Source organism: Chelon labrosus (genome assembly GCF_963514085.1).
Source record: "Chelon labrosus genome assembly, chromosome: 5".
Taxonomy (NCBI): Eukaryota; Metazoa; Chordata; class Actinopteri; order Mugiliformes; family Mugilidae; genus Chelon; species Chelon labrosus.
This window is the reverse complement of record NC_140341.1, coordinates 16997760-17013423: the sequence shown is the minus strand read 5'-3', so window position 1 is coordinate 17013423 and position 15664 is coordinate 16997760. Positions and strand designations below refer to the sequence as shown.

Genomic DNA, 15664 nt, shown 5'->3' with positions numbered 1-15664 from the left:
TTCTAGCTGATTAGGGGTGTCCCCACAGAGCAGAGGATGGGCGCTGGAGAAGCTATTGCTGCCAAAAATCTCAGTCTATTAGGCCTAGTGAAGAAAGATATGCTGCTGGGCAAAAAAGAAAGCAGACCTTCTGCTATCTAAATTTAGAGAGAATAATTAGCCCATTTTGTATCCTAAATTCAGAGGAAGTCTTGACTTTGTCATGTTTGAATGTTGGATATTTGAGCCGCAGAAATGTGGATTGACTCGGTTACAGTTCTCGGTTTCATTTGTGGAAATTGTAGAAACAAAATCATTTAAATGGCACATTGATTGAGGCATGAGGATGGAATGAATTATATAGATGGTGTGTCATTTTTTTTTTTCCAACCACAAAAAAAAATGTAAGTTAATCCAGCCCAGAAAAAATTGGTCTACTGGTACAACACAGAGGGCACACTCTTTTAGAAAAGTAGTTTGTGAACTGCAAAATTTTCGGTGTCAGCTATTCTTGTCTTTTTTTGTTTTGTTATAAAGAGTCTTTTTGACTTGGATCAAAATTTCATCTTGTGACTGTTTACAATTCCGCCTTATACTTTAACCAGGTGTGATATTTAAAGTAGGCCTATCCCCTACAGTAGGACTAGAGTGATGTAGGCTGCGTGATGAGTTATCTGTTAAGTGAAGTTTCTTCTCGTTGGTCTGGTGACGGGACTGAGGTCTTGCTGAGAACGGCGGCAGAATACGGCAAAAATCCACTTTCGGATCTTTGCCCGGAAGCTGTGCAGGTAAAGTCAGCGCTGGCGCTCCTGGAGCCGATCGCACTCGCCGCTTGGCTGCTGTGGCAGCTCAGACACGAACAAGGCCCGGCGGCTGACGGGGCGCTGACCGCTGCAGCCGCCGCCGCAGCCGCCGCCGCCGCCGAAGCCGCTGCCGAGCTATTCAGGCCTGCGGGTGACTGGTAGAGTCCCGGGTGTCTGAAGCTGCACAGGAGCTCCGGCCGCGAGTAGGGGTGGGAGAGTGCTCGGAAGGTATCTAGGGGCCGGATGGAAGTGGCGAAAGGTGACGAGGCGGCGCTGGAGGCGGCGGCGGCCGCTGCTGCTGCCGTGACACCGACGTGCGGGTAGTAATGTAGAGGCATGTGCGAGTGGAAAGGGTAAGGTAGACTTCCTGTAGCTGCCGCATGCGTCATCATGTAAGTGTAGAAGCTGGGGTCTGCTGGATGGGGCCAGGACATCGCCAAACGCTGCCTTTTATCCTTCATCCGCCTGTTCTGGAACCACACCTGCACACAAAGTCAAAACAAGGCCCATATTGAAACTGCCATGTTGTTTTCATGCTCTAAATTTAGACCTCTGAGGAGTGTGGTGCAGGAGAGACACTCATACCTGCACTGAGAATAAATGTCTCCTACAAATGTTATTCTTCCCGCAAGGGATAAAACTCATCAATTAACTTTAAATCCCTTAAAGTATTTTTGTTTTTGCAGTTCTTTTTTTCCCCAAGAATTAGGCCAATATATTTGCACATAACGATTATCCAACAGGGTAACCAATAAATAATAAAAACGTAATTTTGTGTGCAAGTTAAAATAAAAAAAAACAGTAACATTTTATGAGCAGAAATAAAAACTATGCTGTATATTTCCAGTATTTTATCATTGTTATTATTTTTATATGCATGCTTTATTTCTCTGCACAAACCCATGCACATCACACACAGTGGCCAGGAATAACTGCAGCCTACCTTAATTGTAGTTTCGGGCAGATTTAGCGCTGCGGCCAGTTCACATCTTCTCGGTCTCGAAACATAATTTTCCCGATAAAACTCCTTTTCCAGTCTGCCGATTTGTTCTCGGGTGAAAGCAGTCCGATACCTTCTGACTTGGTCGGAATTGTTCGAGCCTCCCGCTGAATTGCCGTTCATGTTTTGGAGGGAGTTTGAGCTTACGTTGGATGATCCAGAATTACTGTCTGAAAAACCTGGAAAATAATATCAAATAAATGAAAACTGATATTGATAGTAATATTGAAATAATATACTTCCGTGTGTGGGCCTTCAGTAGCCTATATTTGCCAGCTTAATAAAAATAATAATAATATAGTAGCACTGGTCTTATTAATATGGAAAATAAAGGTACAATAAATCTCATAATTTCATAATAATAGTACTACCAATAATACGAATCATAACATAATTTGGTTTAATTTAGTTATTTAATTGGAAAGAAAGGATCGACTTTAATAATAATAATAATAATCAAAATGCTACCCAGTCAAATACCACACAAATTAAACCAAGAAAACCGCGGAGAAAAATTAAAATCTCACCTTTGTTGTTTTCCTTGTGCTGGCTCGGGGATCGATGCGAAGGGCATCCCACCTCCACATCGCTGTTTATGTCTGATTCTTGCGAAACTTCGGAGTAAAGACTCATTTTCTTCCTGCTTTCTGACGAAGAAATTTCCGCCGAGGAAGAATTTTCACTGTTGTGGTGCGTGCCGAAAAGACTGTCAATTTCAAATTTGCCTTTCGTCGGGATGTCCCCAAGATTTCCATGGAGGGAAGCCGAAGTTATTCTCGGGCTTAGCCGTCCGCCGTGCTGGGAGTTCTCCAGGGCCTCCAGCACTGAATTTCCTGGCGTGTCTGCAAGCCTCTTCCCCGAGACAGGACTGTGCAGCCCTCTCTCCATCAATATCATCTCTTTTCTTATCCTCTCCATCATTAAGCCGTGCAAAGGGAAGGAGAAAAAAAAAAAAAAAAAAAAAAAAAAAAAAGAACAACACACTTGTCCAAGGGGCTGGAGCACCAATGAGTTGTGTCGGAGCTAAATCCGCATGCAACTCAACAGCTGTGTCTAAATAACTGTCTCTAAACCTTTTTATAAGCAAGACGCAAAAATGAAAAGAATCTGAATGCAATCGACGAGCGACTGCTCAAAATGAGCCGTGCATCCTCCCCACAGCAGCAAAATGTCATTCATCAAAAGTGGTTGCTGTTCGTTGTTAAAATGCTGGGCTGACGTTGCTCCAATGATCATTTATTGTAACAGGTTTATAAGCAAATAAATAGGAGAGGGCTGTCACTTGATGATGGAGGCGGCCTTCGGTCAGACGAATAATATCCAAGTGGAGAGGAAGAGAGGAGTGAGGAGCGAGGTGCTTGTCCCTGGGTTGATCTGAGTCTGTTTTAGATTGCTCTTGGGTTTGGCCTCTTGGGTGAAATTGACAGTCTGATTAATAAAATGAGCGCAGCAACATTTCCCTCTTCATTTAGGAATATTATTATGCTTTGATTCTCTATTGTTTGCCTCTCTCTGTTAGCCCTCCCCCTCTGTAATCGCTGTTCTTTTATTTATCCCTCTTATCTCTTTTTATTTTTTATTTTTTTGCCATTTCTTCGACTTAATCACAACGTGGAGTACATTAAGATTAAAGTGCAAGAATGTGTCAAGAGATTAACAGGACTATTTTTTTAATAGTTGTTGGCACTATCTTGACTTTTTCTTTTTTTGCATTTTTCTTCTTTTTCTCGATTTGCACTCAGCTGTCTGTTCGTTAAAACACATTTTGAGGTGGAGATAATGCGAACATTATTACGCATTTGCGCGCACAGCAGACAACCACACATGTAACTGATTATAGAATAAATCCTACTTTTATATAAACGTAGGCCACTTTTAAAGCAACTTAAATGTGTCAGCAATCTTTCATAATTACACGATTGTGGCTATATTACTTGAATTTCGTTACAGCTGATTCTTTACACTGTCATTGTGTAACATAAAGGGCTGTTTATGTTAAAATAAGCGCAGTTACTGAAATTTAACATGACTATTCTTTTTTTTTTTTTTTTTTTTAAACAGACTCTTTTGTCTGTTTAAAGTAAAATCCTTCCACTTTCTGTCTCTGTTTCAGACCCCTTTTTACTATGTTGTAGTTGAGGATATTTGTATGAAAATTGGAGTCATGTATCCAACATATTAACTCGATATGTAAAGACTAACACCCATGCATGGACTCCTAGTTTCATAGTGTGAAAAGACTATAAAGGCGCCATCAGATTAGCTTCTGCACGTCCTCTGGCGCCCCCTGCAGCTCTTAATATTAACTGCAGCCACTGATGTGAGGTTTTGGATGTAAGGTAGTTTACCTGATGTCCTGTCCTGTCCCTGTCCTGCACCTGTGGGAGCATATCCAGGTGATATTTTTGCAACAGTTAAACAGATAATATCAGTAGTTATTTTAATGAGGATTATGCAAAGAGGCTTTAGAGGAGCTGGAACAGATTTATACCCAAAGAGCTTCATCCATAATCTTACTCTGTCTGCCCTATTTTTTTCTTCCCTATACAGGTGAGTATAATGGAAGCAAATCAAACTAAAATCATCAGCTGCTCTACACAGATTATGAGACTAAACACTGACATAGATGAGGCTTGAGAACTGGAATAATGACTACTTGAAGCAACAATATAACGGTATGCAGCTAATTTAAATGTACTTCAACCCCTTTAGTGAAGTGTTTAAAAGAGAGTTTATGTAAAGCAGTGTTTGACTTATTATGTTTTACAGCTCAGAGGTTTAGACCAATTAATGAAATTCGCACAAAATCAAATAAACTTGCTGATGAACACACTCATAATTTTCCAGTGAACACGGTTTTGACTAAAAATAACATTAAACTCAAGTAAGACACTGATATTCATTCTTCTCTCAGAGCTTTGGGAATTTACATGTAATATAATTAGATCATTTGCATATGCGCTGGATTAATTGTGCAGCTGATTCATCTTTTTTTATAAACAGGATTTCAGAAACAAAAGCGATGGAAGATCAGAATATGCCCAAGAAAAACAGGCCCTAAATGACATGTAGATCATAGAAAAGGTTTGGAGCTGTAGATTAACTGTAATGCATTTGAAACTCTTCCTCTGACCACATCAAGTGGAAATACAGTTTCATCCAAAGACTACAGACGTTTTATTAGCTGTATAATCCGACACTAATTTTGGGAAATCTTGCTTTTTTGTTGTTTGTTCACACACCATGGGTGGGGCAGCTCCTATGCAAGATGCTAGCCTGCCATTGTCAGCATCTTTAGGTCCAGTCCCTTACCCAAAGACTCTTGGGCATGTAGATGGAAAATGGTATCAAAGTGCCAGCCCACAAGAGTGCAATATAAGCAATGTTGTATTTACATAATTGTGGTTTAAAGCCACCTAGCTTTTTCCTTTCATCCATTTCTTTTCTTGAGAGAAGGATACGTTAATGTCTATTATTAATACTGATCAACTGACCACAGCAGTTTAGTGAAGGAGTCTCATGTCGATATTTTGAAGTGGCTCTTAAGCTGTTCTTCAGTGGCCGATTCATTGATGCATGTGTTATGCTCTTGTGCAATTGCAAGAATAACAGTGATTGACCTTTACATGTGTTTGGAACCTTTATGCCTAAATCATAGAGTGGACAGCAGTGGTGTTGCCCATGCTACTACACATGGGAAGTACACCTTGGAAAAGTGCATTGGGGCTGAGATGTTGAGATGTTTTCAGATGATTCTCTCGTTATTTAAATGCCAAATATTCAGGCAATGAAGGTCTAGAGACAATGAGTAAACTTAGTCTAAGTTTTTGTGGTTATGATTTGGGATCTACTGTTCCCACTGGACATTTGACTCTGGTAGTGAAGTTGTCGCTTCTTCCTATGTGTACTGTAACTGGTGTAAGTAAAACTAGGTTGAAACTTATTAAATGACATCTGTAAAAGTGGGTATAAAGCACAACAGTGGACTGGATTTTGCAGGAGAGTGCAAATCCAAATGGATAGCTGTGATTTTATTAAACATTTCCATTTATTAACAAATATCACTCAACTTAAATGTGCCAGTTTTTGCCAGCCAGATGATTTTCAACTGCAGTTCTTTAACAAAATGTTCTGAAGAGAGGATACAGACATAAAAAAACACGTGACTGTAAGATCCCAAAGTAACAACAGGAATCAAAAACAGAAAAAAAAAAAGATGCAAGTGATACGGAAGCACATTGCTGTCACACCAGAAAACAACAAAAACGATCAGTTTCACGTTATAACGTAATAACTCGTTATCACACTTAAATTTTGTCAAGGTGTAGGGATGCAGGGGTTAACCTACGATGAGATGAACTTGTCTGAACCAACCAACAGATAACTTAAATGTATGACTTTATAATGGGTTCACTAAAGAATAGGATATAGCAAAGACACAAATTGTTTGCCATGGTACTGTACTTCAAATGCGCAAGTGTGTGTTGATGTAGTTTTCATTTACCAAATCGTTTTATTGGGGCAGCACAGTGGCGTGGTGGTTAGCACTGATGCCTCATAACAAGAAGGTTCTGGGTTCGAATCCATGGGCCTTTCTGTGTGGAGGAATCACAAAACAGTGTGGTATCCAGATATTGGGCCATTGTGATGCCACAGAACTCGGAGTCCACTTCCGCGAAGACCAGCTTATCCACCAGTATAAGTTATCAAGTTAAATGCTAATTTTAGCACACATCAGTCATGCAGAGGAGAGAGCAATGAGACACTTTTTGGATTTTGTTTTGTGTGATCTTACTCTAGAGAGTTCAACTGAAACTGAATAACAATGACAGACTCCTCATAAGCAGAGGCATTCATTTTCAGGTTTATTCAATTTAAGATGGACAGTATAAACTCACTTGCCACTGCATTAGGTACGCTAGTAAAAAAAAATGTCCTGCAATAAATTTCAGCTTCATGACTGTTGAAACTCCACAGGAACAGTGGTAATTCAAATGTATCATCATTTAGGAGAATATAGTTTTTGGTGGTGTTAAACTGGACTATGTTAAACACCAGAGTGCTTCTGTTTTTTAGCCACTGACTAAAACAGGGCTGTCAACATCGTGGCAAGACATTGGTGACACATGATAGAAGATGTGACGTTGTATTTGTAGTGGGAAGTTTTCCAGTTAAACAACCAGCTAGTGTTCCTCTAGTGGTCAGTAATGGAAATGCAGCTTCACTGGCTTTAATTGAGCTCCCTGACAGGTGGACCCTGAAAGCCCTTTCAACCCTGACAGATCTGTTCCCTGATACTTCTTCATTCAGCAAAGCAATTTGAGAAGTGCAGGTTTTATTCATTCATTCATGAAGAGATGTATATGAATAGCCATGTTAAAATACTACACAGTAAACTGAAAAAAACAAATATTAGTTGGTTAAAACATATAAGGCCTGATGATCACTTAATATTTTTACCAAAGTTAACATCAAATATCTGATCATATCTTCACTACAACCTCCAGTAAAGTTCATCCTTTCCTACACCAAGCAGCTAATTTGGTATGATGAGCAACATCATGCTAATGAAATATTGTTTTATCTTGACAACTGTCTTCCAGAACAATTTCTGCAGGGAAATAAATGTGATCACAACTATTTGCAATATTTTGCTGGTATTTTGTTTAATTTACTGTTACACACCTCACTTTTTTCTATTTATTAATTTTGGTGTCTTGTACAGGCGATTTGTGGAAATATACAGGATGTTGGGATGATACTAAACTTAAAACGTAGCTTGGATAACAAGTAACAAGATATGTAAGGCACTGTTATAAATACTAGGAAGGTTTGGTATCATTATTTTAATCTTGAGACGCAAATCAAGTCAGAATGGAGCAGTGACCAAACACCAATGTCCAATATTGTGTTATACAATATGTGCTGTAAGTGCAGGACAGGCAGTTAACTGTGTCTCAGTGTCAGTGACTGTTTTGAATTTGGTATTGGCATGAAAGCTATGATCTGCACCTGTACTGCGATGATGACATGTTATCCTGTTTAGTTAATCACATGATTGACACTGCTGCTGACTGTTTGCATGGTATAGTGGTATAGTGTCTAGATTGAGCCTGGACTCTGTCACAACTCTATTAATGCATGAAGTGGCATAGATGCTACATTTAGTTTAGATGGGTGGAGTAGTCCGTCACAATGACCTCATGCAGTTGAAAGAGTCACGATGAAGCTCTGTCCTCACACATTTATACAATTTCAAAACAGTAAAAAATTTGGTTGTCGATTGTAAAGTCAACCTTTTACATTTATCTCACACAATGTTAATTTACTTTTTCATACTCTGCCTTATAATCCATTACAATCATTCATTATCATGAAATATTGGGATTAAGTTGCATATGTTCATACGTAGTTATTATTTGTTGCCTCACACTAGAAACTTTGAATGGTTACTGCAGGTAGACTAACGCCTGACTAGGACTAATTTGTGCAGACAAGTTCTGTGATATTATTTTGATGCATATTATTTTGCTCCTGCTAAATCTGTGTTGAATAGATCTTAATTTGACTATAATCAGGTCACTCTTTTAATCCAGATACTTGAATTAGAATGAAAGCAATTCAGTAATGAAATGGTTCAGTTATATTTCCAGTTCAATGCCAAAGCTGCTCTGTCTTTGTGTCCTTACACTTCTTTCCTTAAGTGAGAGGGCCATCTAGTGTCGGCTCCTTGTAAATGCACACAACTCGAACAACAGGATGAGGGGCAACTTAATTGTTTCCCGTGTCTGAAAACCACATCCTCTCCTAAGCCAGATGGGGATCAAGTATTTATGGTGCATTACTACAAGACATCTGAAAGTACACCAAGTAATAAAATTAAAGGAGCAGCATAAAACTAACTGAAAGTCTAAAATTAACAGGTGATTGCATGGAGTTGGTAAGTGATAGTTGGTGGTAAAATAAAAACTAATACCAGTCAGAAACATTATAACATATACAATGCAAATACTTGTAATATATATAATTTATAAGAGTCATGTTAACCAACATTGTGCCAAAATAAAGTCGGTATGTTTGTTCTTCCTAAGAACTAAGAACAATAAGTGTTTAGTGCAATTGTTTTTGCCCCCCCCCCCCAAAAAAATAAATACAACAAACAAATATAAAGAAATAAAAAGTGCTTGTAATTTTGAGAGTGAGAAGCTTGCATAAAATTAACTTCTTTGTACCATGTGATTCCACTAAAGTAACTAATATGTACAGGCTTTGAGTAATTCATCAGTAACAGAGTTTAATAGTTGCAAATAGTTTCTATTGTTCATTTTAAACGTGGATTTGGCGACGGTTTAAGGCTGTTTAAACTATAAACAGGCATAGCTGCATTATTCAATGATTGTTGCAGCATCAGCATTACATTGCCTATAAACTTAAGCTGCGTGTCTACTGCGTATTTGTTATTGTTATGAGCCATTTACCTCTCCGCAAATAAAATCCGACGCTGCAGTTATGCTGTGAAAAAAAGAAACCGTGCCTCCACACCCTTAATTTCAGCCCAACTTTAATCATAAAGATATTTATTTATGCCGTGAGAAGCGACAGTTTATTTGTGCCTGCATTCTTGATTTTTATTGGAAGTGATTCTGCTACAATATCCTGATTAACTTGTCCGACTCAGCCCAATCTCAGCCAATTCAAGTCTCAGTTTTGCTCCTATAAATAGCTAAAATCCTCTGAGTAATGTAGCCCATCCGGCAACTAAGAAGATCCTCTGCTGGAGCTTAAATAAGACCACACAAATGTTTTTCTTATTATCAGTAACATCCTCTAAGGGACGACTGATTCTAGTTTCTCGCTTTGGATAACTCCATTCACAGGCGGCCTGGAGCTCCAAATGTTCCCAAATGGACATGATCATTTGACATTTTTCCCAGTGACTCGATGTTTTCTTTTTACACAAGAAACACATGTACATATTTCATGAATTTGATGAATTATATAAACTAAAAAAAAAAAAAAAAAAAAAAAACAAGAAAAACACTTCCACTGTCTGAAAACTGCTTTGAAATTTCAACGCTGGAAGCCTCAAAGCCGCATTTCTCAGCCCAGAGAACTTGAACGAGGGAAGCAGCAAGTTTATTACCAAGGACAATAGACGGCGGACAGCTTCCTTCAAAGGGCCTGGAAAACGACCAGACTGAAGCTCCTCAATTTGGCTCCTGGCACCCTAAACATGAAGGACGAAGAGCAGTAAATGACACTAAAACTTCTTCTAATTTTATAATTGGACCTCGCGTCCTCCTTTGGCGACGCTGGATTGCAAGTCTGTGAGAATAAAAAAAAATCTAAACATCCGCATGTGAGGTTTAAACTTCGGAAAGCTTGAGAGTTGGTCAGTTTGGCCCCTGTACAGGAGCGTTGTACAATTTGATAAAACACCACGTTCAACACTTGTACCGTGAAGATTGAAAATAATAATTTGCAGATGCGGTTTGTAACCCTGTTGGCTATTTGTCATCAAGAAACCATTCATTTTTCGTTTACATTTAGATGGAGCGATCGAGTCTAATTTCCTTTCTTTTAGTTTTAACCTGTTGATCTATTTTTTTTTCTTTCTTTAGCTCGAAGCAAAAGTATTTCCCCCCCATTTTGCTATTCCACTGTGTTCCTTGGCACAAGTTTAATTTTCATTTCTCGTTAGCGGATCTGAAAACTGAAATCACATCACACCTTCAGCAGACTAAAAAAAAAAAAAAGTTAATTCAAGCAGCTCCATAGCAGAACAAACTTGGAAAATGCGTTTTTAAAATATATCTAATTTTAGAAAGTTTCACTCTTTGAACAGCATACCCCACGGTCTTATATTCTATTAGACTGAAACAAAACATTAGGAGTTTTTTTCGACCATTCGTTAATACACAAGTATAGATGTTACAATCACTTGTGCCAAGATCACAGGCAAAACACATTTAGAGGCCCTGTCCAACTGAGAGCTTATTTTTTATAGTGATTTGTTTTGTTATGGAAGTGATGCACATGGTTGTTTACCCATTTAAAATAGTTACATGAAACACACATATCGTTATGATGTTAAGTATATACTTACCCTTTGTTTCTCTCCTCATTACTTTACAAACAGGTTTGCTTCATAAACAGGAAGTCAAATGTAACTCACATGTTTACTAAGAGATAAATGATGCTGCTGACCATAATGAAAACTATCCAATTAAAGAAAAGGCAACATGGCAGATTAAAAAGGCGTGCGTAAACTTGTGCTGCCATCTATTGGATTACAATCGCTACAACGGAAATGATAAAACAGCACGTGGTTTATTAAAGTGTTCTCATGTATTTAAATCTCAGTTTTATAAATTTGTGATGGTAGACTTTATGCTAAACAAAAAAGTATCCATCACGTTTTCTAAGAGAAAATACGCGTTACCTTTGTCATAAGGCGAACCACCTGTGAACATTTTTTTTAAAATACTTGTTTATTGGCTGTGATCATTTAAAATAATGCAGTGACCTACTATCAAATTATATGAAACGCTAACTGCTCTAAATAATTAGGATTTTGAACTCGAAATAGTTTAATATGAGCCATGTAGTCTTAGTTTTATTCCACATACTGTTACATACCGGGGACAATTATAGGAGTAAAACTCGACGATTATTGAGCATTATACATTATACTGTTTGCTTGGCTGACACAGTTTAGCTTCTGGGGTAGTGTATATCTTAAAAACGTGGCAATGCAGGCAAAAACATGAACAGCACTGGCAATATTTTTAGAATAAACGAAACACTTTGGTTCTAAATATGCGCAATACCCATTTGGTAAATTTTGGTTTTGCTTAGCTGTACTTCTCGGTTTATCTTGTGGCGCTAACATTTGACCAGAGACTCGGTGGTTATCGTGCATGGAGCCATGCAGAGGCATTCATAGAGAGATGACGGCTGTAATGGACCCTTTTTTTCCCCTGCGGAAAATAGTAAAGTTCCTTTATTTTAACCGAAACTGCGCCAGTGGGCAAATTTTAGCTTTAGATAGGACTTCACAAATACGATGAGATGTAGGTCTGAATGGAAGGCTGCAGGTGGTAAAGGAAGGGCTTAAAACAATCTTTTAAAAATAAGACCGCCAGTGGTTTTTGGCGAGTTATGGTGAAGTCCACTCAGAGAAAGGAGAATAGACTGGGAGGATATGTGATTACGTCATATGCTTATATATTTGATTAGCTTCATTGATTTTACATTATATCAAAACTTATCTATCTATCTGCCTATCTGTCTGTCTGTCTGTCTCTCTATCTCTCTATATATCTATATATCTATATCTATATGGTTTGTGGGTTTCCTGTGTTGCATTTAAGGCCCTACATTTGTATTTATAATTCACGAGTCAGTCCACAGAGTCACCTTGTTGTTCCTAATGTCACAGTGGTACCAAAATAAAACCCTGCTCATGTGCCTCCAAGTAAGAGCCCAAAGCACATAAATGGTCATGTCACATATTCGTCACATATTCCTGCATAATTACATAAACTAGACACTTGGTTGGAATAATTTCATCCCCCACCCACCCAATACCAAAATATTTCCTCATGGAGTATTTTTGCTTTGCAGTATTGGGAGCAAGGGTGGGGCGGAACAACATATTTTGCATATCACGTGACGCCGTATTAACAAATCAACAATTACCTTGCCTTTATTCTTCAGGAGTTGCTAAAAGGCTTGCAAGAAGCGTTTGAGGAGAGCTCCATGGAAATGTGTGAGCGGAATCCTTTAAATCCCGGCTATGTTGGTTCGTTGTTGAATTTTGCTCCCCCCGACTCGCTGTATTTCTCCAACTTGCGCGGTAATGGAGCCCACATACCAGGACTGCATCAGCTCCCTTACAATAGGAGAGAGGTGTGCACGCTCCCGTGGACTTCCTCAAGTTCGTGCGCGTCTGGACCAGCAGCACCACCGCCACCACCACAGAGCCGCGCCTTTGGCGGCTACTGTCCGCCGTTTCTGTCCAACTCGGTGTCTATAAACACTAACTCCTCCGGCGGCCACGTCAAGGCGCATTTGGAGGAGCCTGCTCGGTGCTTCCAGGACACCAGCCACAAGACCGAGGAGTCTGGCAGACAGGGTGAAGTTTACGCCGCGGAGCACGGTGTCCGCGGTTATTCAGACCACAGTTCTGCGGCACAGCTAGATCCGGATCCAGCAGGTCCACTAAACGTGAACCGCACCAAACAGCAGCAGAATCCCATTCACACGTCATCAAGTAACACATGCTCCAGGACGACTTTTCCTCAAGGTGAAGTAGCCTCTGTATTTATTAGTTTCTGCAGTGATTAGTCCATATTTTCTACAGTTTACACTTAAACCCAGATAATGACACAGTAGTCTGGATGTGCCATTCATGTGTCTTGTTCTATGACAATATTTGATCTGTTACATTATTATAAAAGGCTGTATGATATAAAACGCCTATGTACTTCAATGAAGATTTTACGTTTGCTACCACAAAAGTAATTCATGTGACTGTTTAAGTCTCCTTCGACATAATATATTATTATAATTTTCCTGTAATATCCGCACAGAGACAGAGAGAGTGTGTGTGTGTGTGTCTGTGTGTGTGGTGTAATTTGAATCCTTTTTTTCATATAACCTATGATGTCCAGTAAGAAAATGTCTATAATGGCTGTTTATTATTTTGTATTGGTCACAGTGGGCTATAAGCAGCTTGTTTTGTGTCATTTTATATCTGTGCTGCTGCAGTTGGCGTTCAATATAAAACCCGTGTCTGCCTCTTCTCCCTCCAGGTGCCCCGTGGTGCTCGTCACAAGTGAAAACAAGGAAGAAGAGAAAGCCTTACTCGAAGCCACAGCTCGCTGAACTTGAGAGTGAATTTATGATGAATGAATTCATCAACAGACAGAAACGTAAAGAGCTGTCAGACAGACTAGACCTGAGCGACCAGCAAGTGAAAATATGGTTTCAGAACCGGAGGATGAAGAAGAAGCGACTGATGATGCGCGATCAAGCTTTCTCCGCATACTGATGACCTTTTGGACTTGATCGTGACCAGCAGAGCATCAGAAGTGAACACAGTGTGCCAAACCTGTCCCCTAGAAATTACTTTATATATCACTGAATTGTTTGTAATGTATTCAGTGGCTGGATTGTGTTCAGACATTTTTTTTCTTTTCTAATGAATGAAACGCTGAATTTGTGGACTAGGATACAAACCGCATGATTGTCCCGCCAGAGAGAGGGTTTCACATCTACACTCCCATCTGTGGTTAGGTTTAAAGCACTTTGGTTAAGATTAATATAAAGATAATGGTTTTAGTTAAGTGTAAATATTCGCCATGTCATATTCAGGCCGCATTTTTCAGTCACAAAAACGGACAGTAATCTTAGAAATTAAAAGAAATTCCATTGTACATTCATATATATATGTTTTACCCATGCTGCTCATTTTGGCGTTAAGATTCTCCAAATGCGCCTGTCTGGCCTGCAGCGGCGCATGATATTTAATCTTTAAACCCACTAATTTCTCATCCAACAAAGATGTGAGACTTATTTCAACTGTAATGTGGATAGATATGTTTTGTGAATTTTGTGTTGCGGCCTGCGCATGCAGCGTATAGGCTTAGTATGGAAGCAGACAGTCAAGTTCATGTTTACGGATGGATAAATCATTAGCAAAAGTCAGTATTGCAAAATATATTATAAACTGCATGTCCCTTTTCTAATTGCTGATATTGAATTAAATGTCTGATTCTTTTTTTTTTTTTTTTTTTTTTAATTGTAAACCTGTTTTAAATGTCACATTGCTTATGAAATCGTCGCGTCCTCGGTCTTCGCTCCTCATTTAAAATGTGTTTACTTCTAAAGCAAAATGAGATTGTGACTGTGAAACTTTTTGATGGTGTTACTTCAAACTACATTATATCTGTTGTAAATTACGCGTGGATTATTATAATTATTATTGCTCGACCGTCGCATTGCAACAAAAACGTGGATATTTGTGCAATCCCAAATCTGGTGCTAGCGCGACGCAGGAGCCCTCTTGAGTTGTAGATTCTGTACTTTTAAATACATAATTCAAGTACACTGCAGTTTGCATTTAGCATATTTAACTGTAATTTCAGAAAGCATGGTATTTAGGCGTGAGAATGAGAACTGCACCAGCCATCTTTTTATCCACGGTCATGATGTTTTGTAAAGTGGACGCCACCTGAAGGCAAATAAATATCATTTTATAGTTATTGTGTACCTTGTGAGATATTTATTTTTTCGAATGAAGATTGAGATATTTTTTTTACCTAAAGGGTTTATGCAGTTCACGATCATTCACATCTCACTATTACAATATTTAACTGCTGAAATAGTAAAGATTCTGCAGCACCTCTTACCGGATTATCACGTAGCAGGAAGCCAGGATGATTTCCACAGAAAACCTCGATAGATGCATAAACTGCAGAGGTGAATGAACATTGGATGGACGTTTCTCTCCACGGACTACTCTTCACTTTAAAACGCCTGTATGCAAGTAGATTATTTGTCAGCTTTATTCCCAGACTCTAAAGTAACATCTCTCTAGTATAAATCCCCGCTCTGACTCCAAAATTGAACGCCCTGCATTCAGCTGTCCCCCTGCGTAATTCCCCCTCACAGTGCACAACGCAGTAGCAGCTTTCTCACACGCATGGAAATCTCCACATGTTGGAGGCTGCTGTGGCTGTAACCAAATCGAATTCAAAAGTCATATCCTTGAACGACTCGGCCATATTATGTGCCGCTTTTACGCACAAAAGCGGGGCCCATCTGTGTGCAGTGGACGTGTTTTGAGAGAACACTTGATCGCTGTTTCCACATTGCG

At 39.1% G+C, this 15664-nt stretch overlaps 2 protein-coding genes across 2 annotated transcripts; one reads left to right on the top strand and one right to left on the bottom strand.

Moving 5' to 3' along the window:
• Positions 1 to 311: 311 nt before the first annotated feature.
• Positions 312 to 2703, bottom strand: evx2 (even-skipped homeobox 2; the record flags this gene model as incomplete). Its single annotated transcript, XM_084544267.1, has 3 exons — positions 312 to 1264; positions 1726 to 1961; positions 2310 to 2703. The coding sequence occupies 3 exons, from the start codon at positions 2701 to 2703 to the stop codon at positions 650 to 652; spliced, it is 1245 nt and encodes a 414-aa protein (XP_084400393.1). The 3' UTR covers positions 312 to 649.
• A 9807-nt stretch (positions 2704 to 12510) lies between these two features.
• Positions 12511 to 14069, top strand: hoxd12a (homeobox D12a). Its single transcript, XM_084545299.1, has 2 exons — positions 12511 to 13090; positions 13599 to 14069. Exons 1-2 carry the CDS (start codon positions 12544 to 12546, stop codon positions 13835 to 13837), a joined length of 786 nt encoding a protein of 261 aa, XP_084401425.1. The 5' UTR covers positions 12511 to 12543; the 3' UTR covers positions 13838 to 14069.
• Positions 14070 to 15664: the final 1595 nt, after the last annotated feature.